Source organism: Canis lupus, chromosome 28, assembly GCF_011100685.1.
Source record: "Canis lupus familiaris isolate Mischka breed German Shepherd chromosome 28, alternate assembly UU_Cfam_GSD_1.0, whole genome shotgun sequence".
Lineage (NCBI taxonomy): Eukaryota > Metazoa > Chordata > Mammalia > Carnivora > Canidae > Canis > Canis lupus.
The window spans coordinates 16845716-16868750 of NC_049249.1; the positions used below are offsets into that span (position 1 = coordinate 16845716).

General features: G+C 39.5%; 1 protein-coding gene across 1 annotated transcript in view; it reads left to right on the forward strand.

The window, feature by feature from the left end:
• Window positions 1-559: 559 nt before the first annotated feature.
• CFAP58 (cilia and flagella associated protein 58) overlaps window positions 560-23035 on the forward strand; it is a 99175-nt gene continuing 76699 nt past the window's right edge. The window contains exons 1-8 of the mRNA XM_038578739.1: window positions 560-744; window positions 5663-5944; window positions 8073-8221; window positions 11916-12072; window positions 13106-13300; window positions 15593-15730; window positions 17684-17843; window positions 21962-22044. Of these exons, the coding sequence (XP_038434667.1) occupies window positions 736-744; window positions 5663-5944; window positions 8073-8221; window positions 11916-12072; window positions 13106-13300; window positions 15593-15730; window positions 17684-17843; window positions 21962-22044 (1173 nt within the window). The 5' untranslated portion in view covers window positions 560-735. The remainder of the gene's footprint in view (window positions 745-5662; window positions 5945-8072; window positions 8222-11915; window positions 12073-13105; window positions 13301-15592; window positions 15731-17683; window positions 17844-21961; window positions 22045-23035) is intronic.

The following is a 23035-nucleotide window of genomic DNA, read 5'->3' on the forward strand; positions in this document are numbered from 1 at the left end:
GGAGAGGGAGAAGAAACGGCCTTGGGAGCGGAGGCCCAGATGAAAGGTAGCTTTTCATAATGTGGCTCCACATTCGTTTTCCTAGGGTGCATCGAGCGCTGTACCCTATTTTTGTCACCACTGGTGACTAAACCTTTGGAAAGCAGGGTCTGTGTTTTCTCTATTTTACTTTCCCCTCCGTGTCTTGCATACATCAGCTGCTTCATTAGGGTTGAATTGACTTGAACTGAGATGATTTCCTGTTCTCGCGACCGAATGTCACAGAGAGCAGAGGGTGGCTGCCGGTCCTTCCCGAAGCCTTTGATCCACGTTTCCATTGGCTGGCCCTAGCGGCCTCCGGGATCTGCCCCTGCCCGCTCCCCCGGCGCCTCTGGCCCTCACCTTGGGGTGTGCGCAGCCTCTCGGAGGCCCCGCCCCGTCGCATCCTTGGTCCCGCCCACTCCGGACAATTTGCATATGCGCCTAAGGAACGCCCCAGGCGCCCGCCCCGGAGGCCCCGCCCCTTCCCCGGAGGCCCCGCCCCTTCCCCGGCCCCACGTTTCCCTAGGGGGCGTGGCGGTTGCCAGGCGACGGGAGGACGCGCCGAGCGCCGGGTTTCTGTCCCCCTGCGCGGGATACAAATAACGTGGCGCCCTTATAGACGCTGGGGGGAGTGCACAGCCCCTTCCTCAGACTCGGGCCCAGTTTCCGCGGTCACCACAGCAGGCTTTGAGGCCACCCCCAGAGAGCGTCAGGATGGCCGAGGTTAGGAGTCGTGCCTCTCTCTCTGTTGTCTCTCGCTCGACTCCTCCCCGACTCCTCCCCGTCGTCCCTCTCCCCCTGTCGGCTTATCCCCGGTCACATCCACGGATTCCCGCATTCCCGCCGTCCCGCATTCTATCCCCACCCGCAGCCTCACCCCACCCCTCCGTCTCGTTGGTTCTGGCCCCTCTACCTCCTGTCTCACCTCCCACCTCCACTCTTAAAGCTGGCGCTGTGTGAAATGTAGTCTGAAATCCGTGAATTCCTAGACGCACACCTGACAGGCACCCGCCCCTTTGACCCGTAAGGTGATACCACAGGAGAGAGACGCAGAAATGTTGATGTCTCACTGGCTGGGGGACCTGGAAGAAGGCTTCATAGATACCCACTGTCACCCTTATTCACTGACCTCTGTCTGCCTGTCACCCCACGATTCCCTATCATCTGATCACCTGCTGTGAACACATCTCCATTAAGCTCTTCTCCCATCGCGGATGCCCTGTGTCGTCATTGACCACTGTGTTAAAATCTTGTAGCATCCTTCACTCCCTCACTTTGTAGTATACTCCATCTTTAGCCTCACTAATGAGGGGTCGTTTCTGCAGCCCCTTTATTGACCCTTTGCCCATTAGCATCCTCGTTTGTGATTTGTACAACATCAAGTCCCTGTCATTTGCTGGTCACAGTCCCCATTCGTCATACCCTACCCTATTCCTCCACTGTCCCATCAAAGTCCTCCCTCATCTCCCCTGTCACAGGGTCAGTCTCAACCAGGGTCAGCTACATAAGTGGTGGGGCTCAGTGAAAAATGAAAATGCAGAGCTGCTTGTTAACAAATTATTAAGAATTTCAAAAAGAGATAGCAGAGCATTAAACCAAGGGTGGGGCTTATTGAGCAAAGGGTTCCTGTGCACCCTGGCAGGTTGTGTGCTCATGAAATCAGCATGGTCCCTCCATCATCGGTCATCACCGTCATGCCCTGACCCCTATTCTAGTTCCTTCTATCTCCTCTGCACCATTCACATCCTCATCATTCTGTCTCCTCCACATCAAGCCTCTCCTTATAAGCTCCTTCCTTCTGTGGACAGAGCTTCCTCCTTCTCTTAGCATCCAATCCCTCTCCCACCCTCCTCTTCTTCACTCCTGGGCTCCTTGATCTCTGTCCCTCTCACATCTTCATGGTGGTGGCCACCATATTCACCCCGTCCCTCGCTTAGTCATGTTCCTTTCCTCTCCATCTCCTGTTCCTTCATTTGCTTTTGAGCACTCCCATCCTTTCCCCCTCACAAGTCATCTTGGTTCATTTCATTCTTCTTCATAAGCCCCAGATACCCTCACCATGAACAAATGATTTCCCAGTCTCCCTTCCCCTTCATGATCTCCTCTCATTTCTTCCCTTCTTCTATTTTTTCTTCTCTCACTCGATGTCAGCCAGGTTTTCCTCACCTCTGCTTCCAAAGTTTCCATTAACACTCTGGCCTCATTTATCATTGCAGCTCTCCTGTCCTTTTTCCTTGTCGTTCTCCCACTAATTGGTATTCCCAGCACCCAGGACAGTACCTGGCAGATAGTAAACACTCGAAAGATAGGTGTTGAATGAAGGAACATCACAGTTCCTTTCTGACTAGTTCATGTTGAAATTGTGCTCCCAAAATAGAAACCATTATATGCTCTGACCGTGTAGACATCAACTGGTTATTGGTCACAGCTCAGAGGCTATTTTTGCTGTGCTTTTAGCATGGTACCTTTTAAAAAATGTCAATATGAACAAATCTGTTCATAAAAGTTCTTTTTAAAAACTTTTCTTTGTTTGATGTTTTTCCATTCCTGTGGTAAGTGCCAGATGTACAGGGAAAACCTCGTCTGCAAACAAATCATTAGGCTAGTGATCAAAGCCTGACATTAATACCATTTACAGGGATGGAATTGAGAACATTGCCATGATAAATTTTTTGTGTGTGCTCATGTTTAGCATCAACAAGGGGAGAAAACACAGGGCAGCAGCAGCACCATATTTTCTTAATACGATTTTCCTCTCCTTTGTGGAATGGTTATAATGTGATGTTTGCAATAAGCTGCTTTTAGTCAGGAAGAAAACCTCTGTTGAGTTTAACATTAGTACTAATGTTGTTATGCAAAAATGTTATAGATATGCTTGTTACTCTACATCTATTTTAAGATGTGGGTTCTTTTGCTTGGGTGTCATCTTTGGAAATCAACAGAAGTGTTTTTGGAAACCAAAAATATGTAGACTTTCTCTATATCGGGCAAGACAGGCTTGTCAAAGCAGAAGGTAAATGAGATTGCTTACCCTAAATCTGCAGGGCGAATTTAAATTTTACTTTTTTTGGGGGATTAGAGAAATAATCTCAGTTGATTTCTTTGATTAGCAATAGAGTGTTGATGTTGAAGCTCTTTTTAGGATTGAACATCAAAGCATAATGATGCATCCATAAATAAGGCCTTTCATACCTTATCAGTTCCAAAGTCTTGCATGGCCTGCGATTAATCCATTCCATATCCCTTAGAATTCCATTCAAGTCCTCCAATCTGCCCTTATTTCCTTGTCTAGTCTTCTCTTTCTTTCTCCCTATCATACCCCTTACACTTCAGCCGCTCTGAGCTTCTTAACCAACCTCAAATCCTGAATACTTGCTGGGCTCTGAGCATTTGTTCAAGCTTTGCCCTGGGCCAGACATATCTTTTTCTCTCCATATTTACCTGTGAAAAATTCACTCTCCCTTCTGGGCCTGCTCAAATACCACCTCCTTTAGGAAACTGGCTTTCATTCTTGCTACTGGGAATAATTCCATCTTGTAGAATTTTGAAACCATTTTATGGCAGATATCAAATTCCTTACTTCCATTCTCTGAAAACATATCCCATCAACTATTAATGTAGAAATTCCCTGTGGGAGAGCTGTTTATTCCTTACCTTTGTGCCTCCTACAGGCTTTATAAACTTACACAGAGCAAATGTTCAATAAACATTTGCTAAATAACTAAACAAATATATTAACCATTTATATTATAATAAATATATTAACCATCCCTATCTTTTTTATTTTTATTTTATTTTTGTGCTGTGTCTAACAAGAAGAAGGTGTATTAGTTTTCCAGGGCAGCCATAACAGAATACTGCAAACAGGGCGACTTTAAACAGTAGAGATTTATTGTCTCACAGTTCTGGAGGCTAGAAGTCTGCAATCAGGGTGTTGGCAGGACCTTCCTTGCCTCTTCTGGCTTCTGACAGTAGCTAGCCATCTTTAGCTTTCCTTGGCTTCCAGCTGCCTCAGCCTAATTCCTGTGTCTGTCTTCATGTGGTATTTTCTGTATTTGTATTTCTGTCCAAATCCCACCCCTATACTTTTGTTTTATTGAGATATAATTGACATGTGACATTGTATTAGTTTTAAGTGTACAACATAATGATTTGATATATATATATATATATATTATTATTACAACAACAAGTTTAGACATCAGTCACTACACATAGTTACAATTTTCCCCCTTTTTATAAGGACACCAGTCCTGGGCACCTGGGTGGCTCAGTGATTGAGTGTCTGCCTTTGGCTCAGGTCATGATCCTGGGGTCCTGGAATTGAGTCCCGCATGGGGCTCTCTTCAGGGAGCCTGCTTCTCGCTCTGCCTGTGTCTCTCTGCTTCTTTCTCTGTCTCTCTCATAAATAAATAAACAAAATCTTTTTCTTTTTTTAAAGGAAGCCAGTCCTATTGGATTAGGGCACACTGTATTCCAGTATGATCTCAAGTTAACTAATTATATATGTAATGACTCTACTTCCAAATAAGGTCACATTTACAGTTACTGGAGGTTAGAACTTCAACATATATTTCTGGGGGACAAATTCAACTCTTAATACTAGAGAAATAAGAATTCTTATATAACTGACTTCTAGGTTCTCATCTAAGTTTCATCTCATAGCCAGATCTGCTTGAATTACACCTGTACGTCTGGACTCTCTCTCTCTTTTATTTTATTTATTTATTTATTTTTAATTTTTATTTATTTATAATAGTCACAGAGAGAGAGAGAGAGAGAGAGAGAGAGAGAGAGAGAGGCAGAGACATAGGCAGAGGGAGAAGCAGGCTCCATGCACCGGGAGCCCGATGTGGGATTCGATCCCGGGTCTCCAGGATCGCGCCCTGGGCCTAAAGGCAGGAGCTAAACAGCTGCGCCACCCAGGGATTCCCGCCCTCCCCACCCTTTTTAAAATTCTTTTTAAATTTGTTGTCCAGTAAGCACAAAAAGCAAATCTGGAGAAGCCCTGTGAGCATGGCATAGGGGGCATCTCATAAACCTGTGGAGATAACCGTGCCTAATTATTTTAAGAAATAAAAATGATGGAATATCTTTTAGGATACTATTCCATATTTCAGATGGGGTTCATTGTATGTGTGATTTCATGATCTCAAATCAACACCAAAATCTCCTGATAGCTGACCATAACATGCCTTGGCTTTCCTCTGCAGTCCTGGGGCCAGTAAGAAGTGGAATGAAGTAAAATCAGGGCTTGGAATAATCCTAACAGCTATCAAAGTTTATGAGTGCCTCCTGTTTGCCAGGCACTTGGCCAAGTATTTAACATAAATGATCCTATTTAATCTGCTTGTTGATACCATGTGGTAGGAAATATATTATTATTATTATATAATGTATATAATAATTAATTATAATAATATTATAATAATATTATTATTAAAAATCTTATCCTAACACACATGTGTACATATATGCATGCATCGGGGTATGAACAAAATGTTTTTCCATCATGTAGTTTTGTCAATGACTTTTATTTTGCTTCTGTGAAGGCTTTGTGTTCATAGCTATTAACAGCAATTCCCAAATAGTAGCGATGTATATGTTGCAATACTCATTTCCCCCCTGCTCTTTTGTACAGGGTAAAAGTGAAAAACTCGCACTGGAAGAAACTGCATTTGAAGAAATCGAAAGGGATTTTCAGGAGGTTCTCAATGAACTTTCAGGAGACAAAAGTCTGGAGAAATTTAGAATTGAATATGAGAAGCTTCATGCTGTCATGAAAAAGTCTTATGACAATGAAAAGCGTCTGATGGCCAAATGCAGAGAGCTCAACGCAGAGATTGTGGTTAATTCTGCAAAGGTTGCCACTGCCCTGAAGGTCTCCCAGGATGATCAGACCACCATCGCATCCCTGAAGAAGGTCAGTGATCTTGTAGAAACAGAACCCAGGCAGAGCTGCCATAAATGCATCCTGTATTTAAAACATCCTTCTTTCTTTACATTGGCAGCTCTTGGCTGGTAGTAAATGAGTTACTAGGTGAAAATTTACGTGATTTATGTATTTCACTATGCAGGAAATAACGTAGAACCTTACTGGCTTAGTTTCTAGGAAATTCTGGGTTAGCAAAAAAGAATTAGAGGTAACTAAGTATAATACTAGGGACCTTGGTATGTCTTGTTTGATATAAGATGAGTAATTAAATATCTCATGATGATAGCTTGCTAAACATTTTTTAAACTATATTTTCATATTTTTGCTATTCCCCTTGTTTTAGGAGAAATTAACTTGAGAATTCCTAGATAGTGATTTTCACGATCGTGCTTCCTCCTTGATCCTCCCAGTTCCTCATAATGGGAGAGCAGGGATTCAGTCTGGGAGATATTTAGTAAATATGGTTCTGTTTTACCCTTTATTTATTTATTTTCTAATTTTCAAGTGTGTTGTATTATTTTGAGGGTAAAATGTAAATGTTCTGGGCGGCCTGGGTGGCTTAGCCGTTTAGCACCTGCCTTTGGCCCAGGGTGTGATCCTGGGGCCGGGATCGAGTCTCACGTCGGGTTCCCTGCATGGAGCCTTCTTCTCCCTCTGCCTGTGTCTCTGCCTCTCTCTCTCTCTCAAGAATAAATAAGTAAAATCTTAAAAAAAAATGTAAATGTTCCTTGTGATTTCAAGGTGATGAGAGATTAAGAGATTTTAATTTATAATTAAAGCCCTAGTGATGAGAAATAACTCATGAAGTTTTTAAACTCCTTGATATCATACAATGAAACATCACCCAGTTTAAGTGAATTTCCAACACCAACGCATATTATGACATCTGTTTTCTTAGAAAGGACCTTTTTAAAAGTGCCATTTTCTCCCTACTGCCATTTTCTCCTTTTGTCCAAAAAAACAATAAAAGAAGGCTTTAACTCATTCTATGATGATAAAAAAAACATTTTTTATTGTAAATTAAAAAATTGGAAATGGAAATCATGAACTGGTTAAAATATAATTGGTGATTGATTGAGACATAACGTCATATAATTGCATTTTCACTTAAATATCCTTCATTTGTTCTGCTGAAAATAGTACATATGGTTGCTACAAAAAATACCCTATAATTGTTTTGAATCACTAAATTATGTAAAGTTACCCAAGACTCATTTCTCTATCTAATGTGAGTATGAATTTATGTAAATATTCTCTTCCAATTTTATGCCTTGTCAACACGAAAGTGGGTATTGTCACCTTCAGCTTATAGGTTCTTACACGTATAAAGGACTCACATTCCACTTGACAAAATTTTGCAAGAAAATTGAGTGGCAGGGTAAAACTCATGGCTGTTGCAACATTTGCTTTGTTCACTTATTTGAATGGCTGAAATTCCCTTTTAAGTATTTATGTTGGTATTCCACATTGCATTTCAGAACAGTAAGAAAACCCAAACTGCATGAGTTGTTTCCATTTCCAGCTAGGGGCTTTGTTTTTTCCCCTGTGAGCATTTGATGAGAAGGCCTGAGCATGGGCTTCTGGAATGGGAACCACCAAAGCTGTTGTATACAATTAGATGACAGTGAAGACTACCTTGCTATGAATTGTTCTAAAGTTGACATTGCCATCCAGGACCACTTACTTGGGACCTGAGGACAAAACAGATTTTTCTATTTGGAACTGTCAGGAGCTTCAAATTAAATTTGAAGCTTAGATCTAAGGTCAGTCCTTAATTTTTTTTTCCCAAAAATATCTGGACTTGGAAAGCACAAACTTTCATTTTTAATTTTGTAAACCTATATTAATATCTTTATTAAAAATATCCCCCTAGTTATAGCAGCCCTTGCAGGATGTGAGCCAGAACCCCTCCTAAAACTGCTGTTTAGTATTGACTAGCTCGTGTTGAGAAATTCAGTAAGTCAATATAAATGGAATGCATAATGTATAATATGTAACCTTCTTTCCCCACAAGTGATTACTATATTGGAGTTGTTTTATTATTCTGTTTACTCAGTTTATCTTGCATCTGGATCCTAGTTTGTTCTTTCTCACTGATGTCCCATGGCCCATATAGGAAATTGAAAAGGCCTGGAAGATGGTGGACTCGGCCTATGACAAAGAGCAGAAGGCAAAGGAAACGATCCTTGCCCTGAAAGAGGAAATAGTGAACCTAACCAAACTAGTGGAGCAGGGGTCTGGATTGTCCATGGACCAGGATAGCAAGTAGGTCATGACTCTTGATGGATGTTGAACTTGCTTTTGGGAATAGCCTTGGGGCTTGCAGTGTCACCTTGAATGTTTTTTGTTTTACAGAGAGTTTCCTTCTGTGGTGGTTTCCTGGAGATTGTTTTCCATCTATTGCTATTTTTTACAAAAGAATTTATTTATTTATTTGAGAGAGAGAGAGAGAGAGAGCAAGCAAGCATGAGCAGGGGGAGGGGCAGAAAGAGAGGGAGAAGTTGACTTCCCGCTGAGCAGGGAGCTTGATGTAGGGCTCCATCCCGGGACCCTGAGACCATGATCTGAGCCAAAGGCAGACCTTTAACTGACTGAGCCACTCAGGTGCCCCTATTTTTTGTTTTTAATGCTCCCTTTCTCCATACCCAAGAACTCCTAATTTGTGTGTGTGTGTGTGTGTGTGTGTGTGTGTTTTGTTTTAAGATTTTATTTTTTTATTCATGAGAGACACAGAGAGAAAGAGAGGCAGAGACACAGGCAGAGGGAGAAGCAGGCTCCATGCAAGGAGCCCGACGTGGGACCTGATCCTGGGTCTCCAGGATCACACCCTGAGCTGAAGGCAGGTGCTAAACCGCTGAGCCACCCAGGGATCCCCTACAATTTCAAAATGAGTAAATGTTTTAGGTTTATTTCTTTCAAACCTGTGTGGAATGGAACTGGCTGCCTTTCTGCTCCAATTTCCAGCTGCTTCCTCCTCCCCCCAAACCCCATGATTATACCCATCACCATTCTTCCTACTTCTCAAATTCTAGGCCAGGAAATAGGTTCTAGGCTATCCCTTAAAGCTTCATCTTGTTGATTCTGTCTTCTAAGTATCACTTCTATTTTTCCCTGCTCCCTATCAGCAGTGCTAATGCCTGCTTCGGGCCTCTCATTTTCTGCTGGATCTAGTGATGGACTGCTAATTAGTCTCCTTCCTTCAAGGATCTTCACTATCTTCACTATCTTCCATAAATCAGATTTAGGCTTCTGAAATGTGTGCCTGTGTGCTTCCATCTCTAGCACATGTTCCAAACACCTTTAATAGCTTCCCATTCCCAAAGGATGCAGCCTTGTTATTTAAAAAAATATTTTATTTATTTATTCATGAGAGATGCACAAAGAGAGGCAGAGACATAGGTAGAGGGAGAAGCAGGCTCCCTGTGGGGAGCCTGATGTGGGACTTGATCCCAAGGTCCTGGGATCACGACCTGAGCCGAAGGCAGACGCTCAACTACTGAGCCATCCAGGCAACCCTGCATCCTAATCTTGAACATGTCTTTCAGGGCCTTACATAGATCTGCCTTGCTAGATTCATGCCCAGAAACACCATGCTTGCTTATGCCCCCACACCTTAGACCGTGCTGTTTTCTATGCCAGGAATGCTTTCTCTTTCTTTCTCCACAGAGTAAACCACTATGCACCCTTCAAGACCCATCTCAAATACCATCTAATTTCATCACTATCAGCATCTCTGTTTCAACCTCTTCCCCACCCCTAGAACCAATGACTAAGCACAAGAGTACTGTTTTCTCTGTTTCCATAGAACCCAACATTTATCTCCAGTATGGCACTGATCACGTTGTATTGAAAATATTTGTTGAGGGATGCCTGGGTGGCTCAGCGATTGAGCATCTGCCTTTGGCTCAGGGCATGATCCTGGAGTTCTAGGATCGAGTCCCACGTTGGGCTTCCTGCGTGGAGCCTGCTTCTCCCTCTGCCTGTGTCTCTGCCTCTCTCTCTGTGTCTCTCATGAATAAATAAATAAAAAATCTTCTTTTAAAAAAAGAAAACAATTGTCGATATGCTTTGCTACCCATTAGGCTGTGAATTCCTTGAAGGAAGACACCTTTACCTTCCCTTTAGGAGTCTAGCACTGTGCCGGGCATGCAAAGCCTTGCATTAATTAATTAGTCAGGAAAGAGCACACACTTCCTTAGCCATTTTTAGCTATATCTAACTGCTGTCTAGTTTTCTCATGCTTTCTAGGTGCATTTATCCAATATTGAGAGTTAATTCTAAGTGCAGGTGTTAGGGGAGGGAATAGGAAAAATAGAAGATGCAGTGTCTGTAATATTGGACTCTATTTTCTCATCAAAGAAGTCAAGCATCATCAGAGAAACTACTGAAGAGCAATGTAAGGGAACTGATCAGTTAGGAGAAGTTTTTTTTTTTTAAAGATTTTTATTTATTTATTTGAGACAGACAACAGGCACAAGTGGGGAGAGGGGCAGAGGGAGAAGAGATGCCTTGCAGAGTGTAGAGTCAAATGTGGGGCTTGATCCCAGGACCCCAAGATCATGACCTGAGCTGACGTCAGATGCTTAACCAGCTGAGCCACCTAGGTGCCCCAGTTAGGGCGAGTATTAATGAGAATTAGAACATGGTGAGGAGAAGAACTGAAGAAACTATCCAGACTAGAATTATATCTTTAATAATGTGCTTAAGCTGTCTTCATAGTAGTCTTAGAATTCGAACTTTTGTTTTTGGAGAAGTTGAATGTGGTCTTGAAGTGTCCTTATTAAATAGTTATATTCTATCAAAGTTATTGGTAAGTAAACATTGTCAGATTACTGTGCTTCCAATAGTCATTTGATGACTGCCAGTGGCAAGTGCCTCTAGTGCAAGTTCTCTGCTTTCTTGACTCTCACATAGCTGCCTTGCTTTAGACCTTAATTCTGCTGCACAGATCAGACCAGACATAGTCTTTCTACTTTCAAAATGTTGATTCTGTGGAAAGTCATGTCAAATCATATGTAGTGGTTTTTGAAATGTAGAAGTAACTGTTTATGATTAAATCAACAAATATTATCACATACTCTCCAATAACTGGCATTGTGAATGATTTTCCAAATTTTGTTCTTAGGAATGTCTTATCTGGGTTACATCTCTTTGGGAGAAACTAATCTCTATGGGTGAATGGAGAGAAAATTGGCAATGCATATTATTTGCTTATGTTTATGCTTCATTTTAGACTTTATGGCTGTGATCACAGTCCTCCACCGAACATAGTAAACAAATAATTTCTTAAATTAATATCTCCTTAGGGTTAATTACAAGAGTTGACAATAGCAATATAATTGGGACGCCTGGGTGGTTCAGTGGTTCAGCGTCTGCCTTTGGCCCAGGGTGTGATCCTGGAGTCCTGGGATCAAGTCCCACATTGGGCTCCCTGCTTCTCTCTCTGCCTATGTCTCTGCCTCTTTCTCTCTCTGCGTCTCTCATGAATAAATAAATAAAATCTTGAAAACAAGACAAAACAATAGCATATAATCTTACTGTAACAAATTCAAGTAATACAAAGGCATGGAAACTAAGGAGGAAAAATTATCTCTCCAACTCTTCCAACCCTATATTACACTTTTCAGAGATAACCAGTCACCAGTTTCAAATTTTTTTTTAGACTGCTACAAAAATGCCTACAAAACACATATACATGCATATACACAGACAGTGTAATTCTTTAAAGATAAGAAAATAGATCATATTATATATATTATTATTGGAACTTCTTTTTCAGTTAATAACTCATGAGCAGCTACTGTGTCCATGACAGGGCATAAAAATCTTTCTCTTTCACACCTGGATAGTGTTAGTCCTGGTCCCGGAGTCTTGCCTATGAACATGAGCTCAGAGGATAATATGAAGGACTCCTGAGCAGATGGCCTTTTAGTCTGAGTCCTGTGTTGTTCTTTTTCAGCATCCGAGATTTACTGAAGTTCAAAGAAGAAGTGACGAAGGAGCGAGACCAGCTCTTGTTAGAAGTGGTGAAATTACGAGAGTCTTTAGCTCAGACCACTGAACAGCAGCAGGAAACGGAGCGAGGCAGAGAAGAGGTGGAGCAGGTCATCAGTCAGGTCTGCTCTGCCAAGGAGGGCAAGATGAAAGAACCTTCTGGAAGCCCTTCTTGTGTTGTTCCTCTGTTCAATTTACTGCCTGGTGCCCAAATGAAGCATCCACGGTTCTGGTTGTTTCTCTGGTTTTACTTCTGCAAGAACAGTTATACTTGTGTATTTCCTCTCAACATTGTGTGTCTGAGAAGTCACTAAGACAGGGCACTGCTTACAATTTTGGCCCAAGAGAATATGCTTGGTAACAGCCAGGATGCCTTGCTTTTGGGAAGGGTGGAAATAGGCTCTTCTCCTTTTTAAGGACTCCTTTATTAAAAAAAATAATTTATTTATTCATGAGAGACACACAGAGAAAGGCAGAGACATAGGCAGAGAGAGAAGCAGGCTCCCTACAGGGAGCCTGATGTGGGACCCGATCCCAGGACCCTGGGATCACAACTTAAGCCAAAGGCAGACACTCAACCACTGAGCCACCCAGGTGGTCCTGTAAGGACTCCTTTTGAACACTTTTATATAAATTCAGAAGTCAAGTAGATGATTCACATGTGCAATCTCCAGAAGAAAAACATGAGATTCTTTTGAGCATAAGATAACAAATATTTTTTGTAGATTTTGGCCATAATGATAAAACTATAATGCTGTTTTTAGTAACATCCAGGACATGTGAACATAATTTCATGTTAAGGGTAGCAGGAAACATTTCATTTAGATCCTATTAATAGAGAATTGTATGAATTCTTTCCATGTTTAACTTCTCTAGAATTCTGGGCTTCCATATTTAATTGGATTTTATACCTTTCTTTGTGGATTTGTTCCCACCATCCAGGTGGTATTTGGTGTGAAGTGTCTGAAAAGCAATATAGAATATTCTTGGAAAGTTTTAACATTGAGGTTCAAAGATAACTGTCCTGCAGGGGAAAGGCTAATACAAGGGGACTATCCTGAAAATGTAAGATTTGAGAAAGGGAGAAGCTTGGCTGGGTGAGACCTGTCCTGGTGTGGGCTTCATCTCTTTCCTCTGTCCTTTCTGTGTCCCTAGTTCCAACAAGAAATCCAGCAACGTCAGAATGAAGCTTCACGGGAGTCCCGGAAGAAGGAGAAACTAGAGAAGGAGCTTAGGCAGATTCAGACAGACATGGACACCAGGCAGACAGAAATTAAGGCGCTACAACAGTACGTGCAGAAGAGCAAAGAGGAGCTTCAGAAGCTGGAGCAGCAGCTGAAGGAACAGAAGGTGCACTGGGTGTGGGCTGTACGGCGGTCCTTGCAACAAGAAGGGTGCCTTTGGAGCACTTGGAGTTTTCTTTGGAAAGCAGCAAACTCCCTTCCTTAGAGATGTGAGCAATACAGCACTTAGCACTGCATTGCTCTTTGGACAGCTCGTATAGGTAGATATGACCTATCTACACTCCCTCCCCCAGCTCCAATGGGTTAATTTCTTTTGAATCTTCTATGGATCTATAATATACATATAGGAAAGTGTGTAAGTCACAAGTGTATAGCTTGATGAATTTTCTCCACTTAAACACATGTTGGTCACCTGTATCCAGCCCAATATACACCACCCTAGATGTCCCCTTGTGCCCCCTCCCAGTCACATGCTCCCCCAAAGTTCACCTCTATGCTGAATTCTAAGCAGAGTTTAATTTTGGCTGTTTTTATACTTTACAGAAATGCAATGTGTACTCTTTTGTGTTTAACTTCTTTTGCTCAGTATTCTGTTTGAGGGATTCATTTATGTTGCCATGTAGTTATAGGGCGGCATTGTCCAGTATGGTAGCCACTGGCTACGTGTGGCTATTTAAATTTATTTAAAATTAAGTAAAATTAAAATTTTAACTCCTCAGCTGCATGAGTACCACTTCAAGGGTTCACCATACTGGACAGCACAGATAGAGTGTGCTGTATCCATATCACTGTTAAAACTTCTATTGGACAGAACTCAATGGGCCATTCACACTCATAGTAATCATTGTGTGACCATTACATGATTCATTTTTAACAGGCTTATTTTTAAGTTTCAATTTTAGGAAACCATACTCAGTCTTTATGCATTTTAAAATGGTACTACTTTTAACATTTCCCCTAAAATAGCTGTTTAAGGTAACATTTGAGTTACAGTAATAATTCTGGTCTGTCTTTTCTCTTTCCTTTCCTTTTTTAAAAGATTTTTGTATTTATTTTAGAGAGAGACACAGAGAGAACATGTGCGTGGGAGCTGGGGGAGTGGCAAAGGGAGGAGAGAAGCAGACTCCCTGCTGAGCCCAAGGCAGGCGGGGATCCATCCTACAACCCTGAGATCATGACCTGAGCCGAAATTGGATGCCCAACCGACTAAGCCACACAGGCGTTCCTCTTTTCTCATTTCTTAAAGAAGCAATTCGTGTAATTGAAAAAAGTCATTTCTTGAAAATATTTTCTCTTAGGAAGGTTCCAAAGAATTGCCAAACCATACAGTGTTTTATCACTTACAAAATAGATATTAGAAAACATTTCTTTGCCAATTGCCTCATTAGTTTTGTATAAAGCCAGAAATCATATAGGTAATATACAATGTGCAAGTATCCACAAGAAAAACATGAGACGTCTTTGAGCGTGAAATTTGAGAGGTTTTTGAACATCATGATCAAACTACAGTTCTTTGTTTAGCAATATACAGGACTCACGTAAAACACAATTTCATTTTTAGCGTAGCCGGCTATGTTTTATTTAATCCCTATTGACGGGAAATTGGATGGATTCTTTCTGTGTTTAACTTTTGCTTACATCAAATTATATTTTGGAATAATTGTCTAAACTATCGTCTCTCTTCTCCTTTCAGCACATTTGATATGTCTCCATCCTCCCACTAGTCTGCCAATAGAAATGACTCCCGGCTCCCCCAAATATAATCCTCTTTTTTTTTCCTTTTTTTTAAATAAAACCTTGTCTGCTCAGGATAGTCAAGGTAGGGTAGAGGAAATGACACTGACACTAAAGTCAGGTAGATTGAAATCATTGCACTGCTGTTCCACGGTTTTGAGTTCAGTTGGATTTAAGAGGAATTGTCTCTGTGTTGGTGTCAGTGAATTGTTCTGCTCACAAAAATGTTGTAGGCATGTTAATGTGGGATCTGCTTCTGAAGATGTAGCATCCCAGCCCCACAACTGATAAAACCCGTTTGAATCTCTGGCTCATTTGCAATGATTATAGCAATTGTTGCATATGCGAAGCTTGCCAAATGGCAAACAGGCATTAAAATATTTATCCGCCACCTGTGAACAAGACTTCCCAAGGCTCTCAGAAAAAAAAAAATGATGCTCTCTGTGTTATTCATTAGAAGACATTGTTTTCCTCAGCCATTTAACATTTATCATATTTGAGTGCATTAGTGCTTTCACCAGGGATAAAGAACAATTTCTACAAAGACAAAAAAGAAGTGTGGTTGCTATGATCATCCCAGGAGATTTGCAGGGCCTCCTGCGTGGATATGCAGATATTGTGATCAGATTAAAAAGCATTAACCAGCTCGTCATGCATCTTTCAGATATTGAACGAAAGAGCTGCAAAGGAACTGGAGCAGTTTCAGATGAGAAATTCTAAACTTCAGCAAGAGAATGAACAACACAGTCTGGTTTGTGAGCAGCTATCCCAGGAAAATCAGCAGAAGGCATCGGAGCTCAAAGTAAACACCGTGTGACCTATCTGTTCCCTAGCACTCCCTCCTTTATTCCCTATTAATAGAGGTTTACCACTGCGGTTGGACCCCTTGGTTGCGTAACCTGTATTAGCCTTGATATATTAGAGGCAGGCGCCAGTCTTAAGTGATGGTTTTCTGCCTGGAAGTAGATAATTTGATGACTTCCATTCTTCTAAAACCACAAACCTGAATGTCGATTATATGATTATGCAAATGTTTTTTTGAAAGCAAGCCCAGATGCTCATCTCTGTAACTTAGCCTTGGAAATAACTAGTTGCCCTGAGCTAGACATCATTTATATGAATGAGTAGCAAAGAAGTCAGATTATATTTTACTACTTGTATGGAGAAGGTGGAATGGCAGGGCTGGGGATGGACTGGTGTTATTGGGTATCTACTTCCAGGATTGTACAACCATGATTTTTACTTTCATCTACTGCAAATTTCAAGACAAGCTTCCCATTTTTCTCCCTGTCTTCAATGAAAAGTGCTTGAATCTTATGTTTGGATAACAGTTTTATACTTGGGTACATATTGTATACCTACACACTTAACAGAAGGGTTTTATGTTTATCACTGATTCTGAAAAAAAATCCATAAACCCTTCTCCAGTTATGTTAGGATACTAGGCACAAAATGAGTGACTGATCAAGAATGATATATAGATTTGATCAGTGAATCATAACAGTTTTTGCATTGTAAGCCCTTTTGACAATCTGATGAGAGCATGTACACACACACACACACCACACACACTTATTTGCACATCTTGCATCTTGTTTGGAATACAGTTTAAGATTTACAGGGTTTTTCTGTAGTCTAACCACAGGGTCTGGATTAGTAACTATTGAGTTAGAACATCCTATCGTTCTAATTGGAAAGGGCCTTAGTTCAGCTAATTTAGACCATATAAATCTGAGGTGGAGGAGCATTTAAAGCAGTCCAGAATGGTTTGACTTGAAACCATTCTTTATGAGAAAGTTATAAATTGAAGCAGAAATGAAATGACTACTTAAGGCAAAATAATATATTAGCCCCTAGGTGAAATTAAAATAAAAATACTTATGCCATTAATTCTCTTCTTTGATAACATGAATGGGGCACCTTGAAAGATGGAATATTTTTGTTATCAGATTCTGAACCTATAGGATTCTACTTCTAGCAATAATCCGAGAATAGCATGCCCAGCTAAGTGCAGTTTCTTCCTTGTCAAAAGCTAGAGATAATTGCTAATGTTTATTTGCGGAAGAATCACTGATTGCTTTTCCAGCAATGTCTAAGAATGGCAAATTAAAAAAAATGAATTTAATTTAAATTGAAAAAAGTCATAAAACTTGAAGTCCTTTGACAAAAATCTGGTGCTTTCTTTTGCTAGAATTATTATTTTGGTACCTTTTGCCATTATGTAGACTTGCTTATTCATGTCACCTTGTCTACCTATCTGTATGTACACCCACTGACTAACATCCTCTGAGGAGGGAGGGCCCTTTCTCTAGTATATGCTATTCTACTACAGTGGCCACGTGGGTTCAAAAGACTTTGAATATTTTATAGCATGTTAATAATCTTCTGAGACAGATTACTCTGTGAGTACATAAAAATTGCCAATCAAATACAGCATTTGTACATAAAACTCATACATTTATGATACTCAGCATTCTTATCCTATTTGATTCAACAATTCAGTGGTACCTTGGGACATCAGGTCTAATCAGTCTTTTTCATTATTTTTTAGCTTACATAGCCACATATTTTATTCAGAGAATAGTTTTTCAATTTCTCTCAAAATCAAACAGTCTGTGTTTTTATTTAACCCATAGAACAACTTTACACTGATATAGGAACAATTTCCTTTTATTGGTTCTGAGTTTATCATCATCTAGTCACTGGTTCTTTATCTACTGAGTGTCTCTGGTTAATTCTGTCTCATTAATTACAGGCCAAAGAGGAAGAAGTCCATCAGATGCGGCTTGACATCGGGAAGCTCAACAAAATCAGAGAACAAATCCATAAGAAATTGCACCAGATTGAAGATCAAAAGTCAGAAGTTGAACAGAACAAGGAAACTCTAAAAAATCAGATCTTGGGATTAGAGAGAGGTACAGCAAGAACCATTTTGCACTTTGTTTTATTCCTTTGCAAACATTTCATAGATGACTGAAGTCATTTGGTAACCCAGGGCTCTATGCATACAAACACAAACCATGCCAAATGTAATCAATAAAATAACTTTCAAGCTGGTAAGCAGCCAATATGCAGGGGACATAATTTTGCATATCTTAACTTTCTTACCTTAAAAAAATTCTTCAACAGACTATATTGGCACAATGTAAATTCAGCCAAAAGTATTGCTCAGTACTTGTCACTGGAATAAATAACATCTATACCCTCAGGTCCTAGTTCTACATGACCTTCTGCTTTAGCCCCCTTTCTCATGGAAGATGGGGAATAAATTAAAATGAATGTCCCCCACTAGCAGTATTTGGGACAATATTATACAAAGAATCAGTGGAACAAAAATAAAAGGCTCCTAACTTCTTTGTTAGTATTTTCCATGTGGTAAACATTTGTTTTACCAGCTATCACATTGCCCTGTGGAGGAAAAGTTTAAGAGCCATGGAAGGCCAATAGCACAGAAAAGTCATTAAAGATACAAACTATGGAGTCACTGTCTACCTGGGATCAGATCCCACCTTTAATGTATGTATTGTTGGAGGATGAGATGAGCTAATACACATAAAGCACTTGTGGATGGTACCTAACACATAGTAAGTGCTTACCAAATGGCATCTATTATTATCCAGGATATTACAGTTTATATAAGAAGTAAGATAGAAGACCATCTTATTCTGAAAAAGAATATGATTGAAAATAGGATATGCTAGTCAAATTTGGTTTGGCAGAAATAGCTCTGAACTTGGAGACAGAGGACCCAGGTTTGAATTTAATTATGCCAGAGTATGTGAGGCAGAAACATGTCATTGAACTTAAGTGGGCTACTATGAGTTGTAGGTCACTGAAGGAGGTAACATACCTAAGAGCATAAAAACATACATTGTCTCACTAAAAGTTAGGCAAAAGCTAAATCTCTAGGTAAGGTTATCCAGTTGACTATTGAAAATCCAGTTGACTATTGAAAAACATTGAACAACATGTGTTTGGACTGTGTGGGCCCACCTGGATGTGGATTTTTTTTTTTTTATAAATACAATTCATATAAATGTATTTTCTCTTCTCTATTATTTTCTTTTTATATATATATTTTTAAATTTTTATTTATTTATGATAGTCACAGAGAGAGAGAGAGAGAGAGAAGCAGAGACATAGGCAGAGGGAGAAGAGGGCTCCATGCACCGGGAGCCCGACGTGGGATTCGATCCAGGGTCTCCAGGACCACACCCTGGGCCAAAGGCAGGCGCCAAACCGCTGCGCCACCCAGGGATCCCTCTTCTCTATTATTTTCTTAACAACATTTTCTTTTCTCTAGCTTACTTTATTGTAAGAATATAGTGTAGAATACATATACAGAATATGTGTTGGTCTACTGTTTATGTTATCAGTAAGGCTTCTGGTAGACAGTAGGCTATTAGTAGTTAAATTTTGGGGGAGTCAGAGTTATATGTGGATTTTCAACTTCGTGGGGGATTGGCATCCCTAACTCCCATGTTGTTCAACAGTCAACTGTATTTGTTATGTAAGCCTTTGAAAAATGCAGATATTTTTCCTTCTAAGACATCAGGAAATAATCTTTTATTGAGGTATAGTTGCAGCTTATCTTGATAATTTCTCCATCATTCATTCAATGACTTGAGTGCCTACTATGTGTAGTGCACTAATGTTGGTTGAGTGCATGGAGGTCACTGCCCTTAGGGTGCTTATGATCTTGCATGAGTTTACAATCTAATGTCTTCAGTGACAGGAAGAAAAATAGAATTACTAGGTCATATTTTGTAATTGGTTTAGTGACTTTTAAAACACTCGCATATTTAAACTTCTATACTTTTGCCTGCTAAGTTTTGAAAAATAATTATTCATTCAGTGTTCAACCCAATTCTTCATCCTTAAGTAATGTTTACAGAAGTTATCATGCTCTCTCCTATGGTTATTTTATAACCATATAACCATATTTTATTTTATCTCATTAACATCATTATTTCTTCTTAGGTACCTCTTCCTTTTGATGTGTCCAATCAAAGAGTTACATTGGACATAATAGTTAGGAGAACGAGTCCTCCATGTGTTATGATTTTCTACCATAAAGCCCAAGGAACTAACTGATAAACTGCCAGAACTAATGAGAGTTCACTGAGGTGGCAGATTATAAAATAAATATATACATATCAATACTTTCCTTTCATACAAAGAATCAGTTAGTTAGAATATATGATGGAAAAACCCCCTCTCACAATAGTAACTAAAGTAATAAAATATCTATAAATAAAGTTACTAGGACACTGCAAGACATGTATATAAAACATGCTACAGAATTCTATTGAGAGGTATAAAGGAAGACTTGAAAAATGGAGAGATATATGAAGTTCCTGAATGAAAAAGAGCAATATGATAAAGATATAAATCTGCCTAAATTGATCTATACACTTAATATTTCCAATAAAAATTTCAGTAAGTTATGTTGTTGGGACTTGAAAACTGAGTCTAGAGTTCCTCCAGAAGAATAAACAGGTGACAATAGCCATAAAATTCTGGAAAAGAGAAGTGATGAAGGAGCATTTGCCTTACTAGGTGTTCAATATTATGAAACTTCGGTAATCAAAGAGTGTAGTGAAAATGCCTCATAAACGGATCAATGGAAGAGATTGGAAAAAACACAATAAGACTCAAGGTTATCATTAAAATAATGGTGTTGTTTCATACCAGTGCAGTATGGATGGTTAAGAAAATGGTAGCATGACATAAGTTACTTTTTGGGATTAAAAGTTTACATCAGATGTGGAAACCAGAAGGCCAAGATTGAGAGATTTAATGAAATAAAAGCTAAGGGTTTTTAATGTATCAAAATTTCTCTCTATAAAGGCAAATTGACCAAAACATTGCCAAAGAGCTAATGTTTTTATTATATAAAGAGTTCTTAAAAATCCACGAAAAGGACGAACAATTCATGAGAAGAATGGGCAAAGAGCAAGTGTGGGCAATTTTAAAAACAGAAACACAAATAAATTATCATTAAACATGAAAAAGTAGTCAACTTCATTACTAATCACAGAGCTATAAATAAATACAGATATATGGTTTTAATAATCTATTGGATTGTCAAAGATCAGAGAGCATAATATCCACAGGTGTTTTGGGTGTGGATTTAAACTACTATTAGAAAAAAAAATAAACTACTATTAGTTTTCTGGAAAGAAATTTGGTAGTAGGAGGAAATGCCTTTTTTTTTTTTTTTTTTTTAAATCACCTTCAATCCAGGACTTCCTCTTCTAGAGTAACAAATGAACAAGAACTTTTACAGAATTATGGCTTATAATTGCAAATAAATAAGTAAAATGGAAGCAATTTAAATGTTAAGGTGGGGGATTGACTAAATATATTATGCATTTTCATATAGTGAATTATCACAGAGGCATTAAAATCTGTTGTAGATGCATATTTATAATATATAGAAGCATTTATTTTATGTTAGTTAATTATAAAAGCAAGCTACAAAACAGTATGTGAAGTATAATTCACTTTGGGTATATATATATATATGAATGTGTGTATATCTATATTTTTATTATGAATGTGTGTATATCTATATTTTTATGCACACATATATTTGCAAAGGAAAAAGTCTGGAAAGAGACCTATTAAAATCCTAAGTAGATTCTGGTTGACTTGAAATTTTTTCCCTCTAGTTTATTTGGATGTGTCATTTGTTTCTGTATCCCGAATTACTTGTATAATTAAAAAGATTTAAAAGAGCAAGGACTTTTGGCTTCAGAGAAACCATGCTCCCAGCCTTAGCCCTGTCACCTAGTTGCAGACGGTTGGCATGTGGCTTAATCCCACTAGTCTCAGTTTCCATCTGTTCAGTGGGATGGGAGACCTCCTTCACTAAATTATAGTGAAGATCATCTAAGACTCAATAAATAGTAGTTTTATAGCTGCAGATAAACACGTAAAGCAGTTTCTGTGTCACATCGGCTTTGGCTTTGGCAGATTCTTTCTTTGGTCAGCTCCATATTTCTTCTTCTCTTTCTACTTCGTCATTTAGAGGTGGAAGCTTCAAAGAAACAAGCAGAACTTGATAAGAAAGCAATGGATGAGCTTCTGAGAGAAAGGGACATATTAAATAAGGTGAGCTTGTACCCATAGCATGGTAAATAAATATCTTTCTTTAATGCTATGATATCTGCCTATAACCAGTTGTGCAGGGGAAGGAAGACTCTGAAACGAACAAAAGTGGATTAGAAATAAATAATTGTGCTCCGTTTTCTTCCAAGCTGCCACACACAGGCCACCATTCACAGGCTGAGAACTGAAACTGCATTATCACCCTTGAGCACAAAGGGACTTGGGGGGAATTACCATATAAAAGAGCAGGGGATTTAAGAGCATTGTGTGGATTCTGATTTTATTGCTAGTGTGTTATTTGGCATCCTAAACAGTTGATCAAAATTTCTGAATTTAATATCTATGATCTACAACTTTTACTAATCCAGAAGATACAAGTGAGTGCTAATACCATTTTACCTTTGAGTTTGGTTTAAGAAGGGCTGGTTGATGCCATAAACCTTCCCTCCGTCTTCTTTTCCTAGACTGTTGTAGGTTTTGTTTTTGTTTCCAGCCCTTTCGTCTCTTAGTCTTTGAGCTCAGTCTGGTCCAAAGTTGAGGGAGGGCTTGTGGGAGCTTGAGGACTGCAAAGCCTCCACTCAAGGGATGACCCCTACCCTCACCCCTTTCCTCTTCAAATGGGTCCAGAGAATTCCTTCAATTGACAATCACTCTTAGCAGGCTAACTACTTTCAAGGATTTAGGGTAAACTTTCCTGCCCTGGGATTTCCTCCAGGGAGAAAAAAATCCAAGGGCCAGGTATAGAGTGAGGAGGCTGCTTCCAGAACAGTCTATGGCCTTTGGCCAAGACAGCTTCATCTCATCAAGTAGAAACAGCATATATTTTTTCAACTTCCATTATTTCTTTAGGTTTCCCAGTGTTGAACAAATATTGACAAAATAGACCACTTTGGAAGCTAAAAAGAGACAAAGTAGGGATCTCAGGAAATAGTAGGAGATTACATATCTTTACATGCTGAGCACTTCTTAGAAAATTGTTGTTTTTTGCATAATC